Here is a 17,481-nt window from a genome sequence, read left to right as displayed (position 1 = left end):
CATCCGTTGCATTTTGCACTTAAACGTAAGTAGCTACAGTGCATTATTAAATGGCAACTCACGTCTCTTATGAATAGTACCGGAGCACTAAGGCGGTGTTAAAAATTCAAGAAAAAGCGGCGTTTCCCAACTGCGGCCCTCGAGGGTACACTTAACGCGACGCCGGCGGGCTGTGATGAAAATACTTAATGAACTAAAGAAAACAACAGCCAATGACGTTTGAGAAATTGACCGCCTTACTTAACGGAGGTGTTGAATCTTTTCATATTATTATAAAAATGCAGGGTGCATATAGTGCCAAATGTGCGGCAGGCAAATAATATTTTACTATCGGGCAAGATTTAAAGGCGATTATGACCCAATATTTTAGTGGGAACTACATAGACTATTTTAATGATTTTTAGCCTTGAATACGCTCCTATAAGAATACAGAGCGTTCTACATTTTTCTGTTTGCCAAAGGCGTGGTCTAGTTGTGAATATATTAATTACAGCGTTATAATGTAAGTCGAGCAAGGTTATTTCTGTACATGAGTGAAGTGGGGTCAACACCGTAGAACTTTGTGGTTTCACCTGCCTCGCGAATTTCAACGAGTAGGTATTACGACAAGTTGCTGTAAAATTACTACTCCATCAGCTTAGCTTTATGAATATTCAGATGAAACTTAAGGTAAATATCTCGGATTGTACGTTGTATGGGAAATTGAATTAAGATTTGGTGGAAACATAACGTGTATCTAAGGAAGGCCTCCGGTTGGTAACTAACTGGTACATCACAGAATTGTTACAAATATTTACAAAGTTGTACAAATTTAATACATGCAAATGCATGTATTTTTTTCGAAGCGATGTTTTCCGAACCCGTGTTAAAGAAGTTTTTTCTTAAAATATAGTAATACCTTTATGCACGTTTAAACAAATTAAAAAAAAAAACAAAATCGTTGATGCCCTATAAAATGTATAAGAAACAATGAAATTCATGTAACATATAAAAACATACATTTCCATACCGTATGCCGAATAATTCAATAATATAATTCGGTATACCCTTTTACCAAATACAAGAACATAATATTATTATTTCCATACTTTATTGTCAGTTAAATTACTCGCGCCATAGATCGGGGGGTTTCTTAGAAATCGCTACATGGTCGGCAATTTAGAAAGACGAATGGTTATTGTCAGGCGTTCTTCAGGAAATATGAAGATTGATGGTTAGGAACATGCCTTATCTATTGATCCGGGGACCAAAGATGCTGTTGTATCAACTTAGATAATGAAAATTCTATGCATAGTGTTTGAAATGGTTTGTACGTCGTAGATTAGCTTTACCTAAAGTACCTTTCTTCACAAAATATCCGTTTTGTATCTGTTATGCCCCAAAACTTTTTCTACATGACAAATAAGAAAAGTTTGGAAAAAAAAATTAGCTCTTTATTTTGCCCACTAGACTATCAGAGTCGGATTTGTACTATGGCCGGCTTCTATATTATACAGATGTATTTAAATGAAAGTTTCATAACAGTAATAATAATAGGTCTTTAATCGCATTAGTATCTAAGTTACAGTACCTTTGTGCTACCCCAAATTTCAACCGTTTTACATAGACTGTGGTCACGGGATGAGTACTCATTCCTATCCTACCTTTATTACTAACGCCTACTGAAGGATTAGGCTGTATTGTGGCTACTTTGATCATATGAATAATTTGTAAATAAACTATAAGTTCTTATTTAGGTTTTAAATAATAACACAGATTTGCAATTTACTTTGTACTAATAATTCTGACAGCGGACGAGAAGTACGATGAAATCGTCTATGAGAATCAGATTAATTTTCATCTTTGTAAGAATCGAACCAACTCACACTAATAGCAACATTACTGTGCACAAAGTTATAAGCCCGTTGTTTTTTTTCTAATGCCTAATATTCATAGTATTAATATTTCTAATATTTAATCTTAAAAATGATACTCAGGAAATAATCACTTTTTTGGGAGGTAATGTTACAATTACAACTACATAGCTATTAAAAGCCTCACGTCTCATAACAACCCTTTGTAGATACTTGCGTAAACCCGAAAACCCCTAAATAACTCATAAGTTCCGTAAGTAAATTAAAATTCACAGGGAGCCTTCATTAGTAACTAATTTTAATGAAATATGTATTTTCGGGCATATATCAGGAACCCAAACGCTTAATTATGGGGTCGAACCCAATATTTCTATTCCGAGGTAGATAATGAACGATCAGAATGTCGACCATTTGGATACACGTTATAATTATACAACCATATTTTACTTTTATTCACAGGTAATTATTGGATTTTTTAATTTACTAAAATGGCTCTCAAGGTTCTTTGTGTCATTAGTGAAAATTAAATTATACCTGGAATTTATAATATTAGGCTAATGTTTTGAGTTTTGCTAGATAGATGTAAACCTAGAGTGAGGTAAAAAAATATTCAATTTACATTTTTTACCAACTCGTGTAGATTTTAATTACCTTTTACGTAGTCTAATTCTAGAAAATAGTGCTTAAACTGTTATAATAAATAATCATCACTGTCAAACAATATTTTTAGTAGGAACCACCAGAGACGTTAATTGTTAAAATTAAGTTAAAAGTTAATAACATTATTCACGTTATTCATTCACATATTAGGTACCGATGAAGTAATATTACAAAATAAATTGAAAAATATAAATGATTTTGTTACGAGTTTCATACTAGCCTGACAACTATTCCGAGTAACTTCGAACAATGCAGGAAGCATTGAGTGTGACCTCGCCTTATAACCTTACTACAAAAGGCTAAGAGTAGTTTCTTGGAAATACGCAAGGGAGCAAGATAACATAGAACACATAATTTTGTCTCTACCAGCATTCTGGGAAATGCATAGCTGCTCAACTTGTCTCATTGTGCTATTTAACCAAAGGTCTTTATATTCAATTTAAAAAAATGTTTTTATTAAACAATTATATGGTTAAATTTAAATAAAAAGTCTCCGACCCGCACTGGGCTAGCGTGGTAGACTCAAAACCCTTACCCCTCCCTCATTCCTAGAGGATACCCTTGCCTAGCAGTAGCAGGAGATTAATTGATTTGAAATTTTATTTTATTTTTAAGGTTCTGTCACAAATTACTGGTTACTGTTACCAATTATAATATTTTATGCCTAAAAATATCCAAACATAAAGTAACAGTTAATATTGTCATTGGATATTTTTATCCAAACGTCAAACTATCGACATACAAGCTGATAGTTTCAAAATCGAGCACTCATAACAGCTCAATTAAAATACAGAATTTCGTGTATATTTTAGGGGATATAGGTTTTGAGGGAGATAAAATATTTTACGGATAATGTCTATCATAGAAAATACAAATTCCGACTAAAATTTAAATCTGCTATAAATCCATATCCAACGTAAAACTCAACTCTATGGGTAAATGTACGATAAAAGGCTTTTTCTTCAGAGTTAACTTGAACAAAGTTTTGGTATGTTGCCCATTCAGGTTAGTTTGTGAAACCGAACTCCTTATCGAAGATAGACTTGGATAGTAAAAAGGCTGAAACCGATGTGTTATTATCGCTAATTGTATTCATGATTTTGCGTTGTTAGTTCAGGTCATTCATTAATCTTGCTTGGATTTCTACAGAGCATTTTTATAAGGTTTGATTAGCTATTTGCTGCAAATATTACTAATTTAAATATTTGAATATCATGGAAATGCAATCCAATTTTTACAAAATTTGGGAATGCTAGCAAAATATTTATTTCAAATTGGACAACATTTCAAATAGGTGAATGATAATTTATTTTATCAACACGATATCCTTTTTCGTTTCTCTCAATAACAGCCAATCAAGGTCCAATATTTAACATGATTTCTGTCTTTTCCGTTTTCATTTTATGTCCATTCACAGTTAAAATATAATTGACAGGAAAATTTGCAACTCAACGAACGCACCCACTGCACAATGAAACAAGTAAATAAAGTCCAAAACAATGATATTTTGACTGGAAAACTGAAATTGAATTTTATTTTGTTACAGAATACAACAGACGCGTGATGGCATAAACGAAAATTTCTGTCGAAATGTAATCTAGAAGATTTTGTGGAGTGTATTTCGAATGGTGCGTCGGAAAATGTAAAATGGAGTGCTTTCCCCGCGCCAGCCCGACTCGCGTTCTGTCCCTATGGACTCTACTACTCGGATGCTTCAATATTGCAGGTTTGTACTAATAAACATAAAACATTTTGAGCACTACTTTTACAATAATATCGATCATGTATGACCGTTTGGTTTCGACGCAATAAACTTTATGTTGTACTGTTTCCCGTATCTTGGCTCAGTTTTCGATAAAATATATTGAAACAGAAAATACCTGTTATGAGGTGACCGCAGTGGGAATGGCCTTGGTCTTTTTTATCGGTTGAAAATAAATGCTAGCGGAATCGTAAGAGATGAAAAATTGTTTTTACTGAAATTAACCACAAAAAGACATTTATTGTCGATCGAAGTATTTGTTATTTATAGAATAAGAGTTAAGTTAAGCAAACTTAGGGAATCATTTGGAGAAACTTATTCAATGTCGTTGTTCTCTAATGAGTTGCTTATTTGTGTTTTCTAGGCTTCGACATCGTTACGATACATATCATTAGTACAACCATTAATTACTATCACCACTATTTGAATGGAAACTCGCATTGCGGTAGAGCAGAAAAAACAAAATCAGTTTAATAGCAAATAATACTGATAACATGAAATATATGCTACTAACAACATTAATAACGTAAAAACAAAAAAAGTTTATCACTTTTCGCTACACGAGGAAATATGTTGTTTTTGCCTATTACTTCAAACCCCAAGCTGGTAGTAACTTGTTTTATTATTAGGTTTTATTTGCTTTAATAAGCCTATCTCACCGACGCAGATTCTGGATTTTATCTCACAATATGTTTAGGTCTTGGTACAAGTCATAAGAAATCGTCTTGCGATATTTATTTATTATTATATACTACCTTAGTACTTGCAAAACTTACCCAACGCAAAACTCGAATTCGTAATTTGATAACAAGTAATATAGATATTTTGATGTAATGTTGATTTGATTACAGTACGTACGCTTTTATTAATTAGGTCTTCTTTACTCGTATTTACATTTCGGTAACTCATCGGCTAGTATTATTTAACATTATTTTATACGCTTACAGTTACTCATAATTGTCACCAGTGTGTGTAGCACGAAAAATACAATAAGTAAAAGGGTTATTGACCTCCTGGCGACCTCGGTTAATAAGTACGTAACTATAATTTATGATATTCGTTTGGCTCTTGATTTTATCCTTTCATTATACTTAGTGTACAAAACAAGTAGAGTTTTTATTACAAATGATTGTGTAATTAATACGTGTTGTTGTTGGTACTCATCAATCAAAGCGATGCACACACAAACATAAAAAAAGTTTTTTTTGAAATAAATAATTTCTTACTCCTACAAGGATATTTTTATATGGCAATACAATTACCATTATCTAATAACTTTGTTAAAAATAAAATACTACAAATTATTCAAGGAGGGTGTAAGTCTTATAATCATTAAGTAAGTAAGTTAAACAACTTTTAAAATGTGACTATTTTGGGTTATTAATAAGACGTAGGCAAAATATGGCTGTTAGCAATACCTTCCTAGCGATGACAACCGGTTTCGGCTGGCAGTTTCATTGAAGCCTGTGGGTACAAACGCTACATCTCCTATTTTGTGGCAAACATCAAAGAGTAGACTGGTATGAGGAAATCCCCTTTAAACAATATACGTATCTTTAGTCATGTAAGGCGATGCATGCTACCACTTATTACGCGCAAATTACATTATACACCTACATTATCGAACGTGAGTATTATTAAGTTACTGTGCCGCTACCAAGTTTAATTCACTCACGTCATTACTGCTTTTTCCGATATATTGTGGAAAGTTTCGGGGGTAGTATTATTTTAATAATATAATAATAATACGCAGTTCATGTTTTTCCTTTGTTTGGTACGACAGTTGAAATAGCTATATGATAGATTCAAGTTGAATCAGAACACTTTACATGGCTGTAACTTTCTTAAAGATAAGCAGAATCGAATAGAATATATTCCTTCTACGGACCAAATACTGCTCGGTTCACACCGATTTTGTATAGATGTTGCATTTAGAACATAATGCAGTGTAATGTTCAATAATGCACAACATATCGTCCCCGTAGAGCGAAAAATCACTAACTAACACTTAAGTGATTTTGAGATACGAGGTGTTTTATGTCTTACATGACGAAAAAAAATATAACTTTTTTCGGAGATTAGTTATCGATGCATGAAAGGTTTTGTTTTGAAGATATATTAATAAGGTATATGTTATATGTATTAAACCACGAAAATAGTATATCAATTATTAACTGTAAAGGATAATTTGTTTTACCCCAAGGTTTTCCTATTTATCTGTCACTTAGTTACTTTTCACATGTAGTTAGTTAGTTTTCGCATCAGCATTTAAATATTACACTAGTAACTAAAATCAGTTAGTTATTTTAGGAGTAAAACATATTTTACATAACTATGTCTAAATAAAATACCCAACTAAATAGACTTTGCTTATTTATTAATTTATTGCCTAATTTAAAACTAGTGTCCTATCAGTTGAAAAGTATAAAAGTAAAACAACATTCTTAGGCAACATTTATTGAAAAAAAACTGTCTTTAAGTATACAAAACCTAATTAAAACATAATGAACAAGAACACGTTACAAAATCATCAATAGAACAGCATTAATGATGTAGCCACATCATTTTCCTCTTCTTCCTCGAGCTAAGTGACGTCAGGCTCACATAGCCTATCCAACACATCGTTACTAACAGGTAAAGATTCATACCAAGGATAAAGTTCGCTTAGTATGACACCTTTGACACAAAGATTTAACAAATCTTTCCTTGCAGGGGTGTATTTACCCTAGGGCTAGAAGGGCTATAGCCAGGGCCGGTTTCCTCTCTTGGGTCTGCATCTTGTCGGGGTGAGGGGGCTTAGTAGAATTGAAAGGTTGGGGAAACAGTGATCGCGAGTAACAAAAAATTACTGCGCGTGTCCCTCTGTTTGCAGAGGACACAGGTGCGGGACAGGTGAGCCGTCAGTGGGAGGACGGGCTCAGTAGGCACTCACACTGCCCCGAGCTGACGAAGAGCCAGGCCGCTGCCGCCCTCGTCAACCGTCGGTTATCGTAAATCCGTCCATCCTTGACCGAGGGCCTTGCCTTAACCGGCTGGGTCGCGAGGAGACCACCTCTGTGAAAATCCCGAGTAACTCCAGCAGTGGCGCCCCCTTTAGGGGCCTTGCGTGGTCAGAGTTCATTCGCTTTGCGGGGACCCCCGCGCCAGAAAAACCAGACGCAAGCGGCCACTGGGGCACCTCCCGCCCTCCAGTAGTATAAGGGTCACCGTCTTATGGGGCCTCTACCTCGGTGGAACGATACTTGCTACCACACTCGCGGGAACTGTTTGGATAATATAAATTTGAAAACGAACCCAAATGATGTAAGTGGGAGAGGCGAGAAGCTCAAACCCGAGGAGATCGGGGGCAAGAAGCCCAGCCGTATTGACTGCATAGCATAGTTGCGGAGGGTCGGAGCACGCCCAGTTTTAGCAAGTGTCAGACAATGACCCTAAGGACAAATTCACCATCCAGCTGGCGGACACCATCCTCACTCACCACTAGGCAGTGGTGGAGGTGGCCGACAAATCCGGTCACCTCAAGGGTAACCTTTATAAAGTCCCTCAAAGACGCTGCCAGGAACGTCAAACTGGCAGTGTCGGAGTCGAGCAGGCAGTATGCCACGAAGGAGAATTTGGCGCGTCAGGCCCAGAATTATCGCTTGCAAGAGGAGGTCGATCACATGTCACAGGCAACGGCATCAACCCCCGCGCCAGAAAAACCACCGATATAGACTAAACGTCAATTAAGGAAAATGAATATAGTTAGGTTATTTATTAGTCTCTGATCATACCGTATGTTGGGAGCACCTACTAGCATGTGATAATAAGAATATGGGCAACAAGTGAGCACATTGGTTGTGAACAATATAAAAGAAAAAAAGTGACAGTTTTATGATTAACATCAAATTGTATGTAACATCACCTATTTGCATCATTAAGTGCCCATATTTTACAATATTTAGACCTACTGCTACTGAGTTATACAATTTATGGCAAAGTTCCCTAATTTCAAAGAATCCTAATCAAGCGAGCGACTATTCCCAAGAGCTATTGTCGTTTAGATACTCATCAATTCTGTAATAAAAGAAGGAGGAAGAAGAAGGCGCCCAATCTTCGGGCTCCAGCTGCAGCTGAAGGCGGCAAAAAGCGGTGCGACATATAGAGACATTATTAGGGACGCAAAGGACAAAATAGACCAAGCCGACAATGAAATAGTCCGCTTCGGGGTTGCGGCTACGGGAGCTCGAATGTTGAGCTCCCAGGGGTCAGGGACCGGAAAAGCGGATGCCCTGGCCTCTAAATTGAGGAAAGTTATCGGGGAGGACACCTTCCGAGTGTCCAGGCCCACAAAGACCGCGGAACTGAGCATTACAGATCTGGACGACTCAGCCTGCCCAGAGGAGGTGAAGGTCGATGAAAGCCGATTTAATAAATAAAATTGATCAGGACAATGTAAAAAACTAATTTGTTAAAAATGAAAATAAAGTTTAGTTTTTTCATTCCTTGATGGGGCGGAAAGCTAGCGGAGCCCAGGGCGCGCCATCTTAAAATACGCCTCTGCGAATGACTGCAATAATGCGCGGGCGCGGCGAGGGTCCTAAGGTCAAAGGGCGTAATCTCACTAAGTAGCATCGTATCACGGGACATAGTTACCAACCTTTTATCTAGTAGTGTTTTTGCTGAGTGAAAAGTAGCCAAAACATTTTAATTATAATACTCTAATGTGTTATGTCATCTACAGTCAGGGAAAATATTAACCAGAACACTATAGTTAGTTGTCGTTTTTTCTTTTAAACGTCTGGTCTTAAATAATATAGCTCGAAAAATAATTAATGGTTGTTAGTTACTTTTCGCACAAAATATCACATACAATAAAATTACTAAGTCACTTTGATGAGTTTTCGCATTACTGTTTTTTAAGACATGCCTATAGGGAGTAATGCGGAAAAAGTAGATAAGGAACTTTAATGCGTAAGTATCTTTTTCAACAAAGAAGAGAAAAAGTAATCAGGTGACTTAGTTACTTGTAACTCAACTGTCACAAATCAAATAATGTACTTAATTAAGTCTCGCGATTTACATTTTTCTAAATAATTACGTTATGAATACGAGAGTAAGACAGAAATATGGAGAAAAAATTACTGATTTTATTGGTATTTATAAGTCGATTTTGAACATTTTGTTACTTAATGACTTTTCGTTCTACGGGGACGATATTGACAAGACTGCGTTACTATACATTGCGCTGCAACTAAATGGTCAATTTGCATCCAAGTGAAGGCATAATACATTGGACATTAAAATAACCGCTTGTCACAATAGACTATCCCTGTCCTCAACTGATCTATATCATATTACGAGGTCACAGTCATTTCACAGAGATTTATGGCATCTATTATTCCATTATAATAACTCACTGGCGATGTTAATAACGCGAATGACCTTGTAGCCAGTCTGCGACCTAACTTCACAGAATGTGTTTAGTAATATGAAAGGTCACACGTGTGGGGGTCAAACTACACAATTCACAAGTATTAATTATTTACTACATATTGTTAAGGGTTGGATTAATTAGTCGTGTTAATTTTGTATCCTGAATAAATATTGTATTTTTTTCTGAGCAAAATGTAAGCAGTAGTAATTATTTCTATATATAATTAGTTCCAGAATATTAATTTTTATTTGGTATTGTTGACCAATAGGCAATAGATTATTTTTGTCATGTATAACATGACATGATTAAGGTTGTGTAAATAGCGCAGAAAAAGATACTAAGTAATTTCGAATTTGGACGATTTTTTTCCTGCTATCATGTTGTGGGAATGAAAACAAGAAAACCATTAGATTTTATAGAAAACGATAAAAATGCATTAGAAGTTAAATGTTATTAAAGGCGCAAGAGTTTCATAAGAGTGTCATCGCTACGCTACCTTTCGTAGATGTCTACGAAAGGTCTACGGTGTAGAATAAGCTCTACAAAAAGTCCTTTATCGTTAATGTTGATATAAAAATTTTATCAATAGTATTTTTAAAAAGTATCCAAAAATAATCTAAAACATTAAAATGATCGCAAAAATAATACATCACGTCAAACCAAAATGCAAAACATGTGTTGTTATCGGCAATTTTATGTATTAGTGATATCAATACCGTTACCAATACAATGATGCAATAACACAGCTCTCTATGATCCTTGTAATCTCGGACTGGTCCGGAGTTTCAAAACGTTCTATAACAATATACAGGGTTATTCTCATTCATTCGACTCTACAAATGAATTCTGGGTTAAGCTTGTCATTGTAAAATTTATGAGAATATGCGCAACCATATTGAGTAACTCAAATCTTTTAATCTTTAGTATATTCAGGCAGAATTTGTTTAAATATTTACTTTGACTTAATAGTGTGACCTAGACGATATTTATTATGTACATGTTTCATATTTATTGATGTAAAATAAAAGACAAGCTAGTTTATTTTGGGGTTTTATTAAAATAGATCATGCCTAGGGGTGGAAAAAGAAATAATTTGATTAAAATTGCAAAGTCCAATCCATCAAATATAAAACAGAATTCTGATCCCTCAACGTTATTATAAACAGCTAGTCCATTGTATGTTCAAAATGAAAAAAACGTAAGTAACGTAAAGTTATTAAGCAAGTAATTGTATTTAAATAAAATAATATATTTTTGCATTATACGAAATTAGCGCGAAAGAAGCCGTAGAATGTTCTTCAATGCTTTTTTAGAAGATATTGGAAGAACTCCTAGATTTTTCTCTTGGTATTCTAAATCAATAGAAGTGTCACCGCTTAGTGGTATTCGAGTTCAGCATACCTGTAAAGGGCAGGCTATCGGCTGTTATCTATAAAGATACAGTCGTTAAGCCTTCTCAAAAACCTTTCGGGTGGCTTGAACGAATTTGTCACTCGGTTAACTGTCAGACACTAAGAATTTTAATTTTTCATGATCAATTTCAATTTCTTGATAACAATTTCTCGTCTTACATAGACGTATTACTATTTTACTTAAACAAGAAAACCCTATAACCTAATAAATCGTCCCGCAAAAAGGTTTTATCGCGTAATTATGGAACGAAAACTCCATGGGTATTTAATTAATACGTGGAAAATAGCGCGCCCACTGATTTTATGCCAAGGCTATGCTTTATTAAATTTTATATGAAAAGTATTACTTAGCCCGGTTGAAGTTAAGGCTTACTTGACTATTCGCGCGCGTTTTACAAGCTGTTGCTATAAAATTGGCCAAAAACATCTGGGTATGTACCACTAGTCTAGATTGTGTTATGTTTTTTAATCTATCCAATATTCAATGTAAAACCAAACATCTTTCGATTGTTTATTCCTGTTTTTTTTTTCATCAAGTAGTTAAATTGGCCTAAGCATTTAAAGTTAGCAACGAAAAGTTCAGGTCATAGGCCTTCCAAAAATATAATTTTATCTATCAAAAACTTATGATAAACTCGAATCTTTTTCAACACATGTTTAAATTTAAAGAAGATTGAAGTCTATTCAAAGCTCATTAATTCGAAGACGGAGTTCAAACAAATTGGAGCGAAGTATAAAGTCGAATAACTTTTCAGACATATGTCTTTAGCGAAATGAAGGGCTTGTTGCCTTGAATATGTTTAAAAGTTGTCGCGTATCATAATTTTGTACGTATACCTGTATGCCTTTTGAAGAAACCAACTTCTTCTCCTTAAATCTCGACTCAAAAGATATTTTCATGTTAGAATTTCACATTAATTACTTAGATATGATATAAATGTAAATTTAAATATATTTTCAAATAATAATGTTTTGGTGTACCTGTTTTTCCTGCCTGAGAAAAACAAAATTGTAAGGATCCTTAAGATTTGAAAACGAATAAATTCATGTCCATTTTGACAATATTATAGCCATCATTAACAATATAAAGTTAGTCATCCATTAAAAATTGTGTTACCATTCACAACGTCGTACAAATTTTAAAAAGTAATCACTTATCATCAAAAAATTTAATAATGCTTCTTCTATGACTTCCAACATAAATTTATAACAGTACACAAAAACAAATAAAACAAACCAGATAACCGAAATCTCAAACAAAACCGCAAAAAGTTAAATAAAAAGATTGGCTTTAAATTTTGCATTCATCCAAACACGGGGCCGAAACTTGAGGGTAATTGAAAAATTACCATTTCATTTCTTCATCGTCGGGTTTATTAAACTTTATTCGCGTGTTACAAAAATGTGTTTCACAATAAATGTTCTTGGAAATGTAAAGACAAGAAAATTACTGTTCAAGTGCAATGTACAAGCTAAACGAAGCTAGACTAGTTTTATTGACGAGAAGTTGAAACTAACTATGGTTTTGTGAATTTCATGAACAAAATAGTACATCATGTTTATGGTTTGGAATAACAACAGACAGACAACGAAATTAAGTCTTTGCAAATTATCGTAGATTTGAAAACTAATTTTGGTGAGAACGTTTGCCTACAAAAATAATTTTGTTCACCAAAAAAGTTGATTTTTACCTTTGTATATACAAGGCATCATGAATTCCTGGGAATTTATTTCTTGTAACATACGAATTTTATCCTTTGTTCCATGGTGTATATACATTGTACCTACATATTTATGTTTGTTAGTAAAGTTGACGTTTTAAAATTCCATGCATGTATGTAACGTGCATACAACTTTAACTTTAAAAGAACTTTTTATTAAAATGTAAAGACCAGCAAAATTAGTTTTAAAGTGCAATTTAACAAGAAGTAGTATTCCACCAAATTTTCCAGAACTTTTACTAGTTAATAAGTTTATGCAAGAATGTTTCATCATTTGAGAAGACTTCCGTTTGTTAGCGTTTCAAACTAAAACTTTAAATTGATATGAGTTTTGTTAATTTGTGTTATGTTGAAAATGCACCTTTATGTAGTTGCATGATGAGTTGCACTCAAAGGTACTATAACTCTCTTCCGTGTGTTTTTATTCATGATATCATGAATTGGTCAATGCCCGCGTGGATTGGTATTTAGCGTACCTAGTCTTTATGTTATTATGCAACGATATTGAGCATGCCTCTTCCAAGAGCTCCTTAGTGATTAAAGAATGAAACCAATATTAACTATCTTCATTCAAAACCAACGCTTTTGTTGTGATTGGCGATAAAGAAAAATATAAATAGATGTCTGTGACGCTTCTTTAAATTTTGACACACACGTTGCGTCGTATAAACTTCGTCATTCACGTATCAGAGACAGGCAAAGAATGAATGGTATGGGTTCAAACAACAAGTATTCGCGTATCATGAAAGCTGTGTGCAGAATATTTCCCGTGAAGCTCAGCTTGTATTCATTACCTTGATTGAATCAACCCATTTTTGTAATAAGTGTTGAAAGCAGGTGTTTGCTTTCTACAGCTAAGTGAGTAAGTGAATGAAGTACGTTTTTTTGTTGAAATAAATCTTAGCAACTCATCAACTTAATTAACTCTCGGTTCTTCAGTTGAGCGCATTCAGTTTTTTGATCCGCCGTTTTTGTTGGCCTGTCTAAATGGATTATGTGTTTAGGATTTTCTGTGAGAGTGCATAATGTTTGTAGCGAGGGTTTTTGATTAAGTTTACTGCTGAATATGGATGAAGACTTGTTTGTGTTTAAGAATTTTACCTGTATTTTGTCTCTGCGGTAATTAAATTCGACTGTTTTATATTGAGTTAGAAGCTTTCCGTACTAAACAATCATAGCCACTTTATCTTTTTAAACTGGACTGTGCCGTGGGGATTTTTTTATCCTCATTTTGATTGCGGAAATCTTTTCAGTTACGTTTTCCGCATTCATAATTACAGGCCACCATCGAAGTTTTAGTATATCACACAAACTGTTAACTAAGTTCGTGTTAGATTATCTATCAAATACGTAACAGTAGTAGCATCATTATAAATGTGCATAATAAAACCATATAACAATGATAATATGCACCAAATAATTCACAGCTTTACGATTCAATCCAAAATATTCACTGATAAATTATGAAATACGCACTTACGTTAAAACCTTTCACTAAATACGTCATCATAACCATTATGACCCCATGACATTGAGTCTAGACATTAATTTCAAAATTAATACACGAAATAACGAGGACTACAATTCAAAATAAATTATACGTTAACAGTTAGTGTTTCATCATTATTTTAGAAGCCTTTTGTACTAAAGTTAATAATTTAGTGATACAATGAATTCGACACCATAAATGTGTTCAATATAATATTAATATTTTAAATGCAGTCGTGTTTCTAGGAAATGGCTCGTTGATGAGATGACTAATTATGGTGTCCTATTTATTGTTACGTATGTTAATTAATGTCATAATATGATTATTTCTATTTTATGGATCGTTAAAAGCTGCTAATTTAAGGCAAAATAGGGTTGGTCGACACATAAATAATTACGAAATTATTTTCAAACAAACGAGTAGGATTATAAAGTTTTTATAAAGACCAGTTCGGATTAACATATTCATTATTAAGTAAATAAGTATAATTGTAATACACTCAAATCGTAAAATTACGTACTTAAAATCCTCATATAGAGAGACTTTTGCAAACGTTTGCCTTACATTTATTCATTGTTTCGGCTACACAAAACATAAAAATCTTTTATTCGTACATTTTGTAATCGGTGCACTATACGGGCTGAGAAAACTCCTAGAATGTTTATTAGGCAACGAGCCAAGTGCATACTTGTAAATGTTTTCAAAGCTTAAATATACGTTCCTTCTGTTTCTTTGTACAAACGCTTTGAGTCTGACCACACGTGCTTTCACGGGTTTGAACCTAATATTATTTTTCTTTTACACTGAGTTTTATTTTCTCTTAATACAATAGATAATATAAAAACACATAATCAACCAAAAGGTAGTATAAGAATACTCTGAATAGCTGCAGTTTTTCAATCCGATTTTTATAGGAAGAAACCAAAGAAACGCTCTAATAATAAAACCACCAACAACGTTAACCATCAGTTTATACACTGCACTCAATAATATTAGCCGCCCGCATAATATTATGCTACTTTCTAAATCCTTATTTTATTTTGCTTTAGTTTCCCGCTGCAGAATTTTCTGCATATTTTTCTTCCCTCCCCGTGAGAAAACATAAAATCTAAAAGTTTTGAAGCGATAACGTGGCAGACTTGTACTTAAGTTTCGAATAACTAACTTAATAAAAGTACCGAGATACGTTCTAGTTGGTGCCGTATAAAATTTAATGAAATCGTTTCGCAATCCCGTTATAGCTGGCTCCTGAATATAAATTCTGATAATATTGGGTTGACTTGAAATATAATTGTAGAAATGTATTCTTAAAAAAGTTTCTCGGAGTACTTTCTTTTCTTAAAGGAAGATGGATTGCTTTTTTCCTTAAAGTAATTTACTAGGCCAAACCACAAAAGTAATCTTAACTTGATTTGCAATGTTATTGTTAAATTTCTGCTGTAATGATCACGAACCTTTCGACTACCTACTGAACATTTGTAGGAGTATCCAAGTGTTCTTATAAAATACACGATGACTTCTTGAAAACATTCTTAAGATTTTATTATATGTATGCGGGAGCAGTGTAAACAAACAAATTTAGTTTCGTATTTATCGTTAGAACGTATAAACTCCTTGTCACATTATCCGTAAGAAACTGTTAGTATTTGATGTCGTAAAGTTAAATGCAGAGAGCGATCAAACCGTCTGTGTCTGAGATGTGCAACAGCCATTTAAGTTTACTAGGTCACCGTAGGTCAGAGTAAGTACTAGAATCTCTTCCTAAATCTCACATTGGAAGCTGTTAGAGCTAGTTTCACCTGTTAAGTGAATTCAAAATACAGTGACTCGGTAAAGTGATAGCTATCCTATTTTAAATTCCCGAGACATGAGATTTGTACAATGTGGGATTTAACTTTAAAATTATAGTGTAGTTGAATATCAGTGTCTCTTAAATAACTTTATTGCTGCTTCTGGTTCATACAAGAGTATAATATACATTTGTTGAAAATATTTCCTATCCACATCTATCAATAATATTGAGTCATCATAATGATTAATTCTGCCCGTGAACCAAAGATCGCAATAAAGTACTTACCACTGACCCTTTGCCATAAATCGTCGAGTATAAAGCAAACGAGTAAAAACCTTAATACATAAACATTACTAGGTGTACCCGCATTGCAGTAAATACGTTATGTACCGCGATCGTCAATTACGTCACTTACATCGTGTCAGCTCGTTGTTTTAGTTTATAACGTTCATACGATGAATATTTTAAAGGTGTATCAAAAATACGCCACGACCTGACAGCCAAACGATCTGTCTCTATGGATTTCGCGCGGAGTTCGTGTATTTCGTATATAGTTTGTACTGAAAATAACTTTTCGATATGAGATGTTACGTGTTACTTGATAGGTGTTTCCGATATTAATAGTTTGTAATGTTTGTGTTGTTTTTCTTGGACATTATTCGAATTGTATTGCAAAAAATAGATTTCAATATTGCTTAACAACCATAAAATAAATGCCTCCACGTTCTAAGTCAATGTCTGCATAAGTTTTAATTGAAAAAAAAGTTTTTCATTAATATTTCCTTTTAATACATATTTGCCTTTGTATATGCATCAATATTGGTTCAACTCTTTTGAAGTTTAAGTAAATACGATCATATTTACTTTTCATTTTATTTTCAATAGTATAAACTATAAAAAAACAACATAGAAATTATTCTGAAAAATTAATTAAAACAGTCAGCTAACAGAATCACAACATTCAAGATATATTTCTCTGAATATAATTAAAGGAAAAAATGTAAATAAATATATCTTAAGATACACCTTTTGTGGAAGCACGTATAAAAAATTGTGATTAAATAAATACTGTTTGAAAATATTAACAGAGAATGAAAATAAATGAATGCCGTTTTACTAATATTTAAGCCCAGGCTCTATTTCGTAAAAAGTATCGTAGGAAAATTGATCATATCCAACAAACTTTAAACTGGCGAGCATATAATGGCGTATAATATTACACTGGAAAAAGATAATGAAGTCTGCACCGCTATAAATCTGATGTTGCGTTTCGTAGAATCTACCTTCCCCTCGGGGGAAAAGACATGATATTATACATGCATATTATAATCAGAACACGTCCTCCAAAGCCTTAAAGTAAAACAGCTTTCGCGAAC

At 33.8% G+C, this 17,481-nt stretch overlaps 1 protein-coding gene across 2 annotated transcripts in view; it reads left to right on the top strand.

The window, feature by feature from the left end:
• Positions 1 to 17,481, top strand: part of LOC142973969 (kin of IRRE-like protein 2) — a 142,073-nt gene that overhangs the window by 44,805 nt on the left and 79,787 nt on the right. For both annotated transcript variants that reach the window (XM_076116018.1, XM_076116016.1), the window contains exon 2: positions 4,060 to 4,239. In XM_076116018.1, coding sequence (XP_075972133.1) covers positions 4,161 to 4,239 — 79 coding nt within the window. In that variant the 5' untranslated portion in view covers positions 4,060 to 4,160. The remainder of the gene's footprint in view (positions 1 to 4,059; positions 4,240 to 17,481) is intronic.

This window comes from Anticarsia gemmatalis, chromosome 7 (assembly GCF_050436995.1).
Source record: "Anticarsia gemmatalis isolate Benzon Research Colony breed Stoneville strain chromosome 7, ilAntGemm2 primary, whole genome shotgun sequence".
Taxonomy (NCBI): Eukaryota; Metazoa; Arthropoda; class Insecta; order Lepidoptera; family Erebidae; genus Anticarsia; species Anticarsia gemmatalis.
Note: the sequence above shows the minus strand (reverse complement) of the source record. Positions and strands in the feature narration are given on the sequence as shown.